The sequence below is a fragment of the Herpailurus yagouaroundi genome, unplaced genomic scaffold (assembly GCF_014898765.1).
Source record: "Herpailurus yagouaroundi ecotype Mexico unplaced genomic scaffold, PumYag 161, whole genome shotgun sequence".
NCBI classification, from domain to species: domain Eukaryota; kingdom Metazoa; phylum Chordata; class Mammalia; order Carnivora; family Felidae; genus Herpailurus; species Herpailurus yagouaroundi.
In genome coordinates this window covers 12,061,415-12,075,996 of record NW_024412402.1, presented here as the reverse complement: position 1 = coordinate 12,075,996, position 14,582 = coordinate 12,061,415, and the positions used below count along the sequence as shown (strand labels likewise).

Genomic DNA, 14,582 nt, shown 5'->3' with positions numbered 1-14,582 from the left:
AATAATAGCGAATAAAATGAACACTATTGTGCCGGGCACTTCAGATGTATGAACACCCATGTAAGTCTCACAATTAAGCCCATTTTATAGCGGAGAGCGCTGAGGCACAGGAAGGTAAAGTGACTTGACCCAAGATTGCACAGGAAATAAGCCACGCCAGGATTTGGACCCTGGCAGTTTGGTTCCGGAGTTTTTGCCTTATTGCTTGCCTTAATCTATTTATACTGTTACTGTCTGACTTGCTCATCTATGTCTCTTCTTCTTAAGTGCAGAAGTTTTGTCTTATCCTTCCCTAATACGTCCCGGGTCCATCCACTCCCTGCTGCACAGCGAGTGAGCACACAGCAGGTGCCTTAGCAGGTGTGTCGAGACTGGTCCCCGGCAGAACGAACGCCCCTCCTGCCACCAGGTGGCAGCATTGGCCAAGAGTTCTTTCAGAACTCGGCGACGAGCTGTCAAATAAAAATCTAAACTTTTATTTCTGGTACAAATGATAAATACTTTGCATTAAAAATCTGGAATTCAAGTTTTCCTCATACTTCGTGCTCCCCCCCGCCCCAGAACTTTACAAAAAATATTTCCGTCTCGAGGAGGGAAGCTGGGGCCTGCTCTCCCAACAGAGTCTGGGTCTGGGGAAAGGCACGTGTGGTTTGTGTCCGGGCTGGGAGGCCCTCACCTGCCCCAGTGTCGGGAGGACAGCAATGAGCAGAATGCACTGTGATCTGGTGGAGGGGCTATGGCAATGGTCCCCGACGGCCCCCTCACTGGGACGTGGTCCCCTCCTCGTTGGGCATTTGATGGTGCAGAGGGGCCAGCCAGCTCCTTCCAGATGGGGGAGTGGGGGTGCGTGTGTGTGTGGGGGGGGGGCGGGGGGGAGGTCGGTGTAACAGGCACAGACACCTTTTCGGGTCTAAACCTTCAAAGAGTTCAACGGAATCACGGGCCATCACATTTTGTTTGCTTGAAAGAGAACACTTCGGGGGAGATGAAGGGGAGGGGGACCCACCCGGAGAACCCCCTTCTCTCTGTCCCCAAGGGAGGCACAGGGTGGGAGTGGGGGCTGCCTTCATGAGTTAACCCCTGCCATGCCACACCCCTTTTCACGGTCTTGAGTGATGGGGCCAGAGGCTCCGGGATCAAGGGAAGAGAAGGGAGGTAAGGCCTCGGTGGGGGGCGGCCACCCCCTCCAGTGGCTGGGGGAAGGGCGGTGGACCCAGAGCAGCGAACTCAGAGATGGCCCCCTCTCACCCCAGCCCGCTAGGGGTCCTCATCCCAGAGACACAGCTGCCGCTGGGGCACAGAGAAGTCGAAGCTGTAGTTTTTTCGGCAGCTGCGGATGCCGCACTTGTAGGGGGTCGGCCGGTCACGGCTGTGGCAGTACTTGAGCACGCAGGGGTACCAGGCCAGGCTCAGGCCGTAGCGGCAGACACAGGGCTTCCCGCCATCCCCCACCTGCCCGCAGCGGGACAGGTGCACCTGCTCCGAGGCCTCCGGCAGAGCCTCAAACACGGAGCCGTCCACACCTGCGGGAGAGAGGCGGGCATCAGCGGAGGGGAAAGGGAGGGGGGAGCCCGCCCCGCACGGCCTCTTGGGGCATTCCCATCCGCCCTGCGGAGCTGAGCATTTCCATTCTTGTCTTTATAGAGGAGAAACCCGGCCCGGAGAGGTTTAGTGATCTCACTGCGGTCACACAGTAAGGAGCGGGAATAGAGCCCAGGCCTCTCTGACTTCAAGGCCTTCCTTATAGGGGCGCCTAGGTGGCTCAGTCAGTTGAGCGTCCGACTTCGGCTCAGGTCATAGTCTCATGGTTCGTGGGTTCTAGCCCTCCGTCGGGCTCTGTGCTGATAGCTCAGATTTGGATTCTGGGTCTCCCTCTCTCTCTGCCCCTCCCCTGCTCATGTCTGTCTCTCTCAAAAACAAGTAAGTGTTAAAAAGAATTACAAATAAAATACCACTCTACCAGGATGTGACGGAATAGAGACGCGGGGAGAAGGAATAGAAAATCGAGGAGAGCTTCTTAAAGGAGGTGGTATCTGAGGAGGGCCAGGTAGGGAAGGACCAGCACAAACATGCTGGGAAGTCAGGGTGGCCAGGGTACACGCAGGGGTGCTGGGGGAGACAGCAGTGACCTGGCCCCTGGCTTGGCTCAGTGGCCACGGGACGGACCAGCCTCTCGGGGGGGACAGTACTGAGCTTGAACCTCAGTTTGGAGTGCAGCTTACTGGGAGGGGTGTGTGTGGAGGGCATGAGTACAGCTCTTGGCTATTTCTTTTTTTTTAATGTTTATTTGTTTTGAGAGAGAGAGCACAAGAGAGCGAATGGGAGTGGGAGAGGGGCAGAGAGGGAGAGAGAATCCCAAGCAGGCTCCAGGATGTCAGCGCAGAGCCTGTCGTGGGGCTCGAACTCACCAACTGTGAAATCGTAACCTGAGCCGAAGTCAGCCGCTCAACCGACTGAGCCACCCAGCTCCCCGTGTTGGCCATTTCTAAATCCAGCGGTGCCCTGGGAAGGGCAGGCACTTCTCTACTGCTCAGCTGGCTGGGCAGAGGACCAGGGGCCTGGCATCTCCCTGTCCCCTCTACACAGAGGACCTGAGGACAGTCCTGGGAACGGAATCAGGAAATGGGGCAGCAGTAAAGCCACACAGGCCTAAAGGCAGGGACCACACCAGAGATGGGAGAGAGATGCTGGCACCAGGGAAGGCATGAAGGAAAGGAGAGAGGGGGGCAGCAGGGGTGGGCAGGGAGGAGTGGGTGCCGACCCTGATACCTGTGCCCCCTCCCCCGACAGAGGTCCTGTGTTCTCACTAATGGAAGGAATGAGGTGGGTGCTGCCTGGGTATCTCCCTCCGCACGACCTGGGAAGTCACAGGTCTGTGGGTCCCTCCCTGGAAACGGTCGCTTTCATCCGGCTGACTCCTCTCCCCGAAGAGCCACACGGGCACCACCTCCTCCAGGAAGTCTGCCCTGACCGATCCCAGCCCGGTTTCGGGGTCCCTCCTCTGAACTCCCGCATCTCGTTACCGCGCTCTCGCCTGGGTGATGTGATCCCAAGCTGACCTTGCTCCAGCCAGAAGCGGACGTCCTCCCGGCGGGTGTAGATGGTATCCACGGCCTCGGCACACACGTTGCGAAGATGGGGGCTCAGCAGGCCCCCCTGGCTGAAGTTGACGGCGATGTCCATGTGCAGGTGCTCTAGGCCCCGCACCTCCTCAGCCTGCCGCACTGCCCGTGGGTTCTTCTGTGTGGAGAGGAACAGCCACTCCCACCCGGCCTCCGAATGCTCCCTGCCCTGCTTTGCCTAATCGCTGAGAGTCAGACAGGCCAAGGCTGGTTGCCTTCAGAACCTTGGGGCAGGCTGGCAGTCTAGGGGCACCCGGCCTCTCCTCCAGCTTCCGGAGACACCAATCCCCAGGGCTCAGCCGAGCCTCTGCAGCTGGCCGCTGGCCGGCGTCTGGGGCTGATGGAGAATTCTGACAGTCATCAGGGCTGGTTATTGGAGGTAGCAGCCAGGCGAGCTGGCCCAGGACAGATGCCCCCGGGGTCCCACACCTTGCAACAGGCAGAGAACAGAGTCTGGGACCGGGAAGGGAGGGGAGGGCCTCGTTTAGGGAACACAGATGAGGCTGGGGGAGAGGCCCAGGGGCCAGGAAGGGACAGGGAGCAGGTCAACGGGCTGAAGGGTTCCGAACACTGTGCTGAACACTTTCCATGCATGCTCTCATTTAATTCTCAGTATAACTCATTTCTCCACAGAAAGTAGAGGCTTGGAAGGCAACGTGTGCAACGTCCCCGGGATACAGGGGGGTGGCGCTGGGTCTGAAGGCATATCTGACCTCGGAGTCCAAGCCCAGAAGCTCCACCATAAAGGGGGAGGAGCTGAAATCTGGAGGCTGGAGGGATCTGGCAGTTGGGGGTCAGTGCAGATTAGCGATCTAGGGTGATGGGGTTAGGTCTGGCCTGGGGCAATATCAGGGGTTCGGACTACGGGGTGAGAGTGGGGCGCCGGGGGTGAGGGTGGGTCAGGGGCTGGGTGGGAGAGTGAGGTCGGGGTGCGGTTCAGGCTCGGGGCTGGCTGCAGGGCTGGGGGCTCTGGGGCAGGAGCTGGGCCAGGGAAGGCTCGAAGTGAGCACTCACCTGTCGAAGCTTGGCCATGGCCTCGCTGGGGATGATCTCATTGTGGTGCAGCCGGGTGACAAAGCAGAGTGCCTGGAACTGACTCTGCCCCTTCTCCAGCTCCCCCAGGATCAGGGCTCGGAAGATCTTCACGTCCTAACGGGGAAGGGCAGGAGCATGGGGACCAGCTGGAGTGGGCGGGGCCTCCCACCCAGCGCTCAGCCCAGGCCTTGGACAGGACACGTGCCTGGACACTGCCCCGCGACGGACATTTCCCTCCTGCTGGTCTAGGAATTTTTATCTTTCCCATTTAAACCCGTGACTCGAAAGGGCACACCCCAGATGTTCCAGAGCCCCCTGGAAAATTCACATGGTGAACCACTAAAAGGTCTTTTCAAACCAGAACTGTTTAAAAAGTACAGAACTTCACCTTGAAAGAAACAGCACCGTTTTTGGTGCCTGGCTCTTTCAAGGCTGGTGCCGCCCCTCCGTGGCACCCGCGTCACCCTGATCAGGGTGGGTCACAGCCTCTAGAACTACCTGACCAGGCCATAATAGGGGAGGGGTTGAACTTTTTACAAGTACAGATCCCAGAGTCTTTCTCGTCTTCTTGGTCAGTAGGTTGGGTGGGGGGAGGGGGGCGGTGCCCAGAAACTGGTGCTCCTCAAAATGCCCCCCAGTGCTTCTAATCGGCCAGGCCCCTGGCCATCCCATCTCAGATTGAGGTAGTGGGCACGGGACGGGGTTAAGGGCAGACGCAGCCCAAGCTGGCTGCAGCTGTTGCCAACTTCCGGCCTGGGGGAGCTGGGATGGCTCACCTTTCCCTTCCCCCCTCCACTTCCCCTTTCCCCTCGGGGTTACTAATGGCATTACCAGCAGGCCAATGGCTCCTTCCTGTTACTCACTCATTGCGTGCGTGGGGGAGGCTGGAGGGGAGCAGAGGGAGGAGGGAGAGGGGCCACAGGGCAGGATGGGGTTCCCCTGCCAATCTGGCTGCTGGAACCCTGTGCTCTGACCCAGCTGCACCCAAGGTGTCCCCCTGCTCTCACTCAGCTCTGTGCCTTGGCTAACTGCTCCCAGTGCGAAATTAGCAGGCCCCACTCAGAAGTGGTCTGGATCTGTCATGATGCTCCCTGCCAGGGACGTACCCTGGCCACAAGGACCATTCTCCTCTAGAACCCCAATGACCCTGCACTGGCACTGAGCATATACAGGCCTGTGTAGTTGTTCATCTTTCGACGTACGTGCCCTGGCCTCGCCCACTGAGAGAGCCTGCGGTGACTCAGGGGGTATGGTACGCCCACTAGAGTGTAAGTGCTCTGAAACAGGGGCCAAGGTTCCCCTTGGGCTCCTGTACAGGCAGTGAGGGGAGGTCGTACCCCAACTCTGTCTTGTATTAGCCAGCGCCCAGGCATATCTTCCAGCCTCTGTAAGCCTCACTGGCAAGATGGGGACGATAAGGCATTCCCCTGGTAGGCTTGTGTGAAAACAGCGTGGAGGCCACAGGAGAACGCCCGCCCACAGTAAGCACTCAGTAGGTGCTAGCTGTCGCGAATCTCGAGTCTCGTCCTGGCGGTGATCAGCAAATGTTACAGGTGGCCTGTGTGCTGCCATCCCATAACCCCCGTGCACTTGTGAGGTCCCTTGACTACAGGGATGGGTCTCTTACTTTCCTCTCCTACAAATGATCTCCAGCACAGGGAGGTGTGGGCATGTGCGGGGAGATTTTCCACCAATATTGCAGAAGGAGAGACTGAGGCTCAGCTGGCGACAGAGGTTCCACGGGGCTCTTTCCGATGCCAGATCTCAAGGAAGGTGAAGCAGAGCTTGGGTTAACTCAGCTTCCTCTCAACAGGAAATCCGTTCTTGGGCCCCGAGGCTGGAATCTCCTTGTCCTGCCAGGCTGGGCCATCCGATCTTCCTTCCGTTTGCTCAGGTTGGCTGAGGGGAGACCGGAGGCCGGTACGCTCGTGTATTTTCCACTGGGGGCTCACTTCCTGCCAGGTGAGACCTGATACGAAACTTCCCCTCCTAGGGCTCCGGGCAGCCGGGTGTCCCCGGCAGGACCCCGAGGCAGGATCCAACATTATTTTCAGCAATGACTCTTTAAAAGAACCTTATCTGGAATATTCAGAGCATCTTCTCCAAGACCCCAGCCAAATGCCTGCGGTCTGGCAGCCGCAGAGTGGTCTCTTTGCTTGGGGATATCACCTGCCCACCGTTCAGAGAAAGCATTTGAACTCTTAGACCAGACAGGAGGATTAAAAACAAAACAAAACAAACAAACCTGCTTTGAGTTGTTGTTGTTTTTTTTTCTCCCCTGCCTCTATATTAAACAACAATGTTGGTGACAGCAGCAAATGGGGGCACTGTATTGGGAATCTGACTGGGGGCGAAGAGAGGGAACGAGGAGTTCTCATTGAGAGAGAAGATTTACTCGTGGAGGGCAAAGATTTATTGAAGCTTATAACTGGAAGGGATAAGTCACTGTTCTTATGAGGATGTATCGTCCTGTCTAAAATCCTCACAACAACAGGAGGTAGGGAGGATGATTATTACTGAGTTTGGAACGGGTTACTTGCTCAAGGTCACGGGACAGGAGGAAACGTGGCCAGAGTTCTAACCCCCGGCAGTCTGACTCCAAAGCCAGTGTTCTCTCAACCACAATGCACCGGTGCCTCCCAGGTGTCCTTGACGCCCAGCCCGAGAAACCGAAGCTCAGGTCCAGACAGGCAGTGTGGTCCGCCCTTGGCCACACAGCTGGCAAGTGGCAGAGCCAGGATTAGAACTCGGTTCCCTGGCCCAGCCATGCCTGGAGGTCCTGCGCAACACCTGCCCCGGGAGTATGGCAGCTCCCACTCACGGTTCAGCGTGACTACCAAAAAGCAGCGTCTGACACAGATATGAGGGTGACGTGAGGCAGGACCACCCTCCTAGCCCGCCAGCCTGCCCTGCCCAGAACCTCCATAGACCAGTGTCCCTCCCACCCACCTTCTACACCTCAGACTCACCGCTAAGGTCCCGGGGTCCCCTTTCCCTCCAGCACAGAGGAAAGGGCAGGGGAAGAAGTCCCCCTGCTTCAGCAAACATCTGGCCAGATGCTAGGCCCAGGCCAAGGAAGTTTCTATAGGGCTCCCAGGACCCTCCAGCCCTACGGGAGCCGGCCAGCAGGCCGATGCGGGAGCAGGTCAGTAGTGGGGCAGAGACCTGAGCCATGCAGCCGGTGTGGTGAGAGGGCTGTGGAGACAGAGTGTGCTGAAGTCCTTTGCCTATGGCTTTGTTTAATTTAGAGAGCACGAGTGGGGAAGGGGCAGAGAGAGAGCGGGGGCAGAGGATCCGAAGAAGGCTCCGTGCTGACAGCACAGAGCCCGAGGTGGGGCTCAAACTCATGAACTGTGAGATCATGATCTGCACTGAAGTCTGATGCTTAGCGGACTGAGCCACCCAGGCCGTGCCCCCCTCCGCCGCAGCCCCCGTGGCCTGTGGTTTTAAGTAAGCATCAGGAGTAGATAGTTTGTAGGACGGCACAGTAGTTAAGGACAAAAGCTCTGTAGCCACAAGTATCTACGTTCAAATCCTGGCGTTGCTCATACTAGCCGTGTAGCCTTGGGCGAATTAACCTCCCTGTACCTTAGTTTCCACATCTGTTAAATGAGTTAAACTAACAATACCTACACCTCCAGGGATTATTGGGAGGGAAAAATGAGCAAAAGGTCTCAGAACACAGTGGGCTGAACTCTCTATTATTGTTGCCATCTCTGGCCTTGCTCCAACTGTGATCTATTCCAGGCCTGCAGACGCAGGAGCAAAGGGTTTTCTCCTCAAGAGGCACCCGAGGCCCAGAGAGGTCGGGGGAGTCCTCTGGGAGTGGCAGGTAATCAGCAAATCCGTGGGAGAGCACTGGTTAGCATGACCTGGGGCAAGGCCTTCACAGGCACCAGGCTGGACAGGGAAGTGGCCAAAACCAAGGCAGGGGCCCCTGTCTTCACGGGGCTCATGGAGAGGCTGGCCTCCTGCAACCAAAGCCAGTGCACCAATAACGGCCGAGGGTTGAGGTTTATGATACGCGCTATGGGGCAAAGGATGGACGGAGGGGAGTTTGTTTTCCCCTTAACGATGGCGCAGGGAGGCGAGGAGGGAAGGAGGGAAGACTTCCCTGGAGTGAGGGACATTTCAGTGCTCCTTAGCAGTCAAAGGATGTTGGGGGGCTTTCTAGCAGAGAGAGGCGTTTACAGAAGACAGGGAAATGTGAGGCTCTCTTAACACCCATCTATCCCTCCATGTTGTTATTGATCTGCCTAATGCCTAATGCCCTTCAAAGACCCCTCCAGAGGCTGGCATCCACTTCACCAACAGCTCCTCTTGGACTCCCTGAGCATTCAACTAAAGAGCTGGTAGTTCCCAGAAGAAGCGATGAGGCCATGTCACTTTCCATGAGCTGATTCCTCTGCTGGGGATGCCCTGTCCTCATCTGCCTACCGTGTCTCAGGACTCGGTTCCAATGCATCCCCTGCTCTGGCCCGTCCCCCCCAATGCTGCCCTCACCAACCCTCCAGCAGACTCAGCCGGCCCCAACTCCTAACCTCTACAGCACGAGTCCTGTTGTGTTTGCGACCCTGTCTTGCCGTACCTTCCAGACTCAGCTCCTTGAGCCTGGGGCAGTATCTTATTTGCAGCCATCTCCACCCCCTAGAACACAGTAGGTGCTCAGTAAGTGCCTGGCAGGAGCCCACAAACGAGAGCCTGGAAGCATTCTGGGAAAACCACTAGGGGCAGGGCAGGGTGAGGGAGGGCAGAGAGAGAGGTCGAAGGAGGAGGCTGGTGAGAGGGGAGGGGCAGCGGGTCTGAGAGCCCAGCCAAGGAGTCTGGGCTTCATCTAGCAGATCCCCGGAAGCCACGGGTTTCGAGCTGGACTGGAAACTTGAGTTGTGCCGGGCCCGCGTGCACCTGATCTACATCGACAAAGGACCCCGTCCTCATGTGGCATCTTTTGCCTGGGCAGTAAGTCATCCAAGCCCTGCATGGCCTGCCCCTGGATCAAGGGCGGAGACCAGGCCTTACTTATGCCGTAGCCTCAGGGTCTGGCACAGAGCTGGGTCGCCACTTGTCAGCTGAGTGAACGAATGCACGCGTGCACGCGTGCTCCGGGGCCTCCATCAATTCCCTAGCCTCCAACAAGAAGGCTGGTAGTCTTCCAGCCGCTATTGTGGCTTTTAGAGGGTTTAGGGGATCATTGAGCTCACGATCCAGTGAGGTTCCCGCGGAGGATGTGACCTCCACAAGTCATACAGCTGCAGAGCCAGGACCAGAAGCCCGGGTCTCCCGACTCACAGTCCAGTGACCTTCACGCCCCCCCACCAAGCTCCCCTGTCCGCCCTTGTCCAGATCTCCTCCTTCTCCACACTCACTCCCTGCCAGGCTGTGCTTCTGAGACCCACTGCAGCTCGCAGAGGGAAGGCTGTGCTGGCTCAGCTGTGCTGGGGCTCCGGGTGAACACCTATGAGACAGCGGAGGGCCACTCCGGGAAGCACAGGGGCGGCAGGGGGCGGGCAGCCCTCTGCACTTGAACGGCAGACATCCTGTGCCAGGCCCAGGTGCAGCCTTCCTGGGGAGAGGCCCCAGGGGAAGCTTAATGTCAAGGAAAGGGAGCGATGCTGCAGACAGAGCACACAGGAGTTCGGCTGCAATGACAGCGGAGCGGTCACACCGCCCTGGACCGCCGACCCCCAGCCTCAGATAAGACGGGGGAGAGGGACACACACTTCTCTTTTGCTTCAGTCGCTGTTGCGGTTTTCTGTCTCAGCCAAGTCAGATCCTAAGTGATACGCAGGGATGCCCGCCTGCCTCCCCCCCCCGTTCACGGGCCACGCGTCTGGAGTTTTTCACGCGTACTTGCTGCTTCTAGAACAATCTCTTTCACATGCAGTGGCTCCTGTCTCTCCCGGGCTCCCATCGGCTCGGCTGCACACGGCCCCCCCCCCCCCCCCCCATCCCCCTGCCTCGCATGCTGGTTGCTCACAGGAGCACTGCCTCCCTCCGTGTCCCCCCGCCGCCTGTGGAGTCTCCACCTCACCCCTTTCTCTGAGTCAGTGTGATGTCTCTCAGAGTCTCTCACGCAGCCTCACGCACTCCCTCACCCACGGTCTGACAACGTCCTCACCCCACTGTCACACTCTGCCCCCTTCTCCAGAGAGCCCACCTGGGGAGAGGAGGGGGCCTCTGCTATCTCAGACCTCCCGCCAGCCCAGCACTCCACCACGGGGAGCCGAAAACTAAGGGGGCCAGGGTGGGGAGGTGCCCTCTCCCTCAGTGCCCTCCCAGCCACCCACCCTTCTGTCCAGGGTCCTTGCGAAGCACCTGCTCCCCCCACCCCGGTCTCCTGGGAGTGTCCTCGGCCATCTCTGTCTCCTTCCCATCACACCAGAGCGCATGATTCTGAGGCCCGGGCTGAGCCAATCTAAATATTTATTCCTCTGCTCCTAGCTGGGGCCGCTTTATGGCTACAGAAGGGGCCAGTTTTGTTGGACCGTGGCGGCGAGGAGAGGCAGCCCGGAACCAGCACCTTCCTAACCCACACTGGCTGCCTAGGGCAGACACGGGAGCGCCTTGGCCCCTCTGCCCCATCTACTCGAGCAGGAACAGGGGTGGGTGGGGTCAACCCAAAGCCAGGCGGGGCACATTCCCAGGCGGATGCCCAGGGACTTACGCTGCCCCCATTACAGGGGTGTCTGCATACCCTCAGGGCCAGTCCTGGGACAAAAGCTTCTTGTTAAGGGGCATTAGCACCACCACCAGTCAGGCGCAGTGCCCTCTGCCCTCCTCCCAGCCCCCCCCCGGGCCCCCAGTTCTCTGTCAGCCAAATCCCAAAGGTCACTACTGTTCCAACTGCCCCGGGGAACAATGTGAGGCTTTATGTGGATCGACTGTGCCCCACTGTCCCGCTGACTCAGGGCTCCTAAGATGGGGCTCCATACTCCTCTCTCACCCGGATTCCCAGCCCCAAATGCCTCTCTTGCTCCCTGCCCTTTATCGGAATCCACAGCGGCAGCCGATTAAACACTTGCCAACCTAAGGGACGGAAGAGCCTAATGACGCGCTGGCCCCTAGAGCAGAAAGAAAGCGCCAGAACAGTGGGCTTGCCAGCGGGCAAGGAGAGCCGGGGAGGGGGGACCTGCCGGGGCCCTGGCTGGCACCGCCACCTCACTTCTCACGAGCCTACGCTGGCCTCTGCTTTGCCACAGCCTCTGATTCACTTCTCATCGGACCGTGAACATCACACTAGTGTCTCAGCCATGCCTGTGCCGTGTCTGGGCCTGGGGCTCCGAGAGGTCAAGTGGCTCGTCAGGACGCACAACTGGCGAAGGGCGGAAAGATGTACACAGTGAATGTTCAGTGGTCTCCATAAGATCTTTTACAAACGGTCCCTGGACACCCCCCCCCCCCCCACTGCATCCCCATCTCTCTAGAGGAAGAGCCTTTGGGCACAAAGCTGCCAAGGGCCAATACTCAAATCCACCAGGGGTTATGAGCTCAGGAGGGTAGGGGTCCAGCTCAGGTCTGTAGAGAGGAGGGTTTCTCTGTAGATCTGTTCCTCTGCATGAAGGTTTTCCGTCAGCTTCCTTCTTCCCTTTCCCCTCCCCTGTTCGGGTATCTTCGGCCTTCTGGAAGAAGCCTACTTACGTTATGGCGCACATAGTCAACTGCGATACAGTGGAAAGATCCCTGGGTCCTAATCCCGGGTCATTAGCCACTTGATCTTGTCACAGTCACTTCAGAGCTCGACACCTCAGTTTGCACATCTACAAAATGGGGGTAACCCCTGCCTCACGAGGCAGTAGGGAGGATCAAAGGAGGCTGTGCGTGAAAGCACCCAACAGCGTGTGACCCGAGGGACCACTTGGCACGTGAGATACGGGGACATGTGGTTCTCATCACGAGGCTGCACCGTTCCTGTGAAAGAGACAGCCCTACCCTGCCTCTCCCCATCTTATTTCTAGCAGGCCACTCCTCCCTGGTTCCAGGTGGCAGTCTTCACTGCCTGACCCAGGATCTTTTGCTAGGACTCCACCTGGACATTGGCATTCAGGGGTGGGAGATGCTTGCCAAGCTTCAGGGAGCATATCTCAACCTTCCCTCAGGGCTCTAGATCCCTGATCCATGGAAGAATTCCTCAGACACGGCAGAGGGACTGCTGTGAGCCCCGGGGGCCCCACAGCCACAAGCCAGGTTGTTCCATCTGGTCACTGCTCATAACCTCCTATGAGGAAATGGTCTGGACTCCAGAAAAGCCTGGGCCTCTCCCGAAAGCATCTCTGCTGCCCTCCGTTCCCCAAGAAGACAGCCCGTCCATCACATCCCTGTGTTCCCAGCTGCTACACTTCAGAGGCCTAACACAGAAAGGGTAGGGGGAGACTGGTCTCTCAAAGCTTCTCCGGCCTGACATCTGTGTGACATGACATCCTGTTATAATAAACAGCCTCCGGCAGCGCACGGTCATTTGCACATTCCACATCTTCCAGACTACATCTGACAGCATGCAGCTTCCCACGCTGCTCCCTCACCCCAAGCAGGAGCCCCCTAAGGCGGGGGCTCTGGTGCCCTTTGGACTGTTCCTTCCCGACTCCCACTCACCCATCGGCGCTCAGGCCGGGGCTCAAGTTTCAAGGACTCTTCTTGGGTCCCTCAGAGTGACCTTGAGCTGACCCACACCACCATATGGCTCCCCTTATCTTGGCTCCACGGCACAGCCCCTCAGGGTCCCTCCTGCCACGCTTCTGGAGGCTGTGGTTCCTTCCTCCCCCCTCCTATTGCACCCACTGCTCTGAAACAGTTGCACATGACTTTCTCCTATCTTTCAGGCCCACCCTACCCTTCCGGTCAGCACCAAACCACACTGCCTGCAACATGACTCATCCCTTCCCTCAGCTTTTGGACACTCAGACCAGGGAGCCAAGGGGAAAGAGAATTTGGACAGGGACACCAACCTGGGGGAGGGGGACAAAGCGGTCTGAGGGACAAAAAGCCAGGTTAGAGCCTGGGGGCGGGGACGTGGCCGGTATTAGATATTGCCTGGTGAGTACGCACATACGAGTATAATTGCATCCACGGGATTTGGATTATAAAGGAGAGTACCGTCGACTGGGTGTGTATTAGGAAGGACGGTGTGCGTGCCACGGGCAGGTAGAATTAGGCCTAACGCCTATACGCTGCTTCAAGCACATTAGGGTTCCCCTGGGTAGAATGACGGGTTGCCAAGTGCTCAGTGAGTGTGGGCTCTCCCTGTATTTAACAGTCCAACCTGGGCCCCGCCTCCAAGTCCCCTCCCTTCCCTGGAACAGCTATACCAGTGGTTCCCGAACCTTCTGCCTGCTGGAAATCGTGGGGCCTCTTTAAAAATACCATTGCCCTCAGAGATCAGATCTAATTGCTCTGGGCTGCAGCCCAGGCATCGGGATTCTCCAAAGCTACCCAGGTGATTCTAATGGACACGGAGTCTGGGAGCCACTGAGCCATGGCACTTTTTTCAAAGCCAGAGCTCAGTCTGCCTGACGGTCGGCAGCCTTGGGGCAGGGTATGCAGCGACAGAAGAGGGCCGCTTGATAGCTCCAAGCGACCTGCGGAGTCTATCATCAATCCTTGCCTGGGCTCCAGGCTCTGCGTCCTACAGCGAGCGGATTACTCTGATTACTGTTACTGCCTCACCGCCTTCGGGTCCAGCGTGGCAGGGTGGGGAGAGCCAGACAGTCCTAGAACCCTGCCTTTCAGTGGAGGCAAACAGAGAGGGTGGGAGGGGCTGGGGAGAGGGGGCTGGGGGTGGGGACAGGCTGGGCCAAGGGCATCCGGCACAAGGGCAGTCCCTGCAGCCCTGGGTATTTTGGCGGGCCAAGAATGACTGCTCCGTGCTCGGAGGGGCTGGTCGGCAATGCTGCGGTGTGACTGGGGGAAAGGGGTGCCCAGAGGGCTGGTCAAACATTACTGCCAGGTGTATCCGTGAGGGTGTTTCCAGAAGAGATGAACATTTGAATGGGCAGAAGGAGTAGCAGAGATGGCTCTTGCCAGTGTGAGTGGGCACCAACCAATCCGGGGAGGCTGTGGATCGGACAAAAAGCAGAGGAAGGGTGAGTGCGCTCTCTCTGCTCGGGCTGGGACATCTGTCTTCTGCCCTTAGACATGGGCACTCAGGCCTTGGGACTCAGGCGGGAACCACACTGCCAGCTTTCCTGGGCCTCCAGCTTTTGCAAATGGCAGATCGTAGGACTTCTCAGCCTCCACGATCATGAGGGCCAATCTCGTGTAATAAATCTCTTTCCGTGTATCTCACTCTACGTCCCATTGTTTCTGTTTCTCCGGAGAGCGCCCACACGCCGTGCTTCGAGGAGAAGGTTATGATGAGGGGCTCAAGGCACCTCCAGGCTCAGCACTGACTCTGGGTCTGTCATTCAACCTCTCTGGGTCCAGGCTCAGCAC

The 14,582-nt window shown here is 58.1% G+C and overlaps 1 protein-coding gene and 1 long non-coding RNA gene across 2 annotated transcripts in view; both read right to left on the bottom strand.

Moving 5' to 3' along the window:
- Positions 1–453: 453 nt before the first annotated feature.
- The window catches only part of OAF (out at first homolog), a 17,876-nt gene continuing 3,747 nt past the window's right edge, over positions 454–14,582 (bottom strand). Inside the window, exons 3-5 of the mRNA XM_040482841.1 lie at positions 4,137–4,271; positions 3,060–3,240; positions 454–1,523 (exon numbers count right to left, since the gene is read on the bottom strand). Coding sequence (XP_040338775.1) covers positions 1,258–1,523; positions 3,060–3,240; positions 4,137–4,271 — 582 coding nt within the window. The 3' untranslated portion in view covers positions 454–1,257. The remainder of the gene's footprint in view (positions 1,524–3,059; positions 3,241–4,136; positions 4,272–14,582) is intronic.
- LOC121035533 (uncharacterized) overlaps positions 13,383–14,582 on the bottom strand; it is a 3,924-nt gene continuing 2,724 nt past the window's right edge. Inside the window, exon 2 of the long non-coding RNA XR_005792939.1 lies at positions 13,383–14,204. This is a non-coding gene — a long non-coding RNA (uncharacterized LOC121035533). The remainder of the gene's footprint in view (positions 14,205–14,582) is intronic.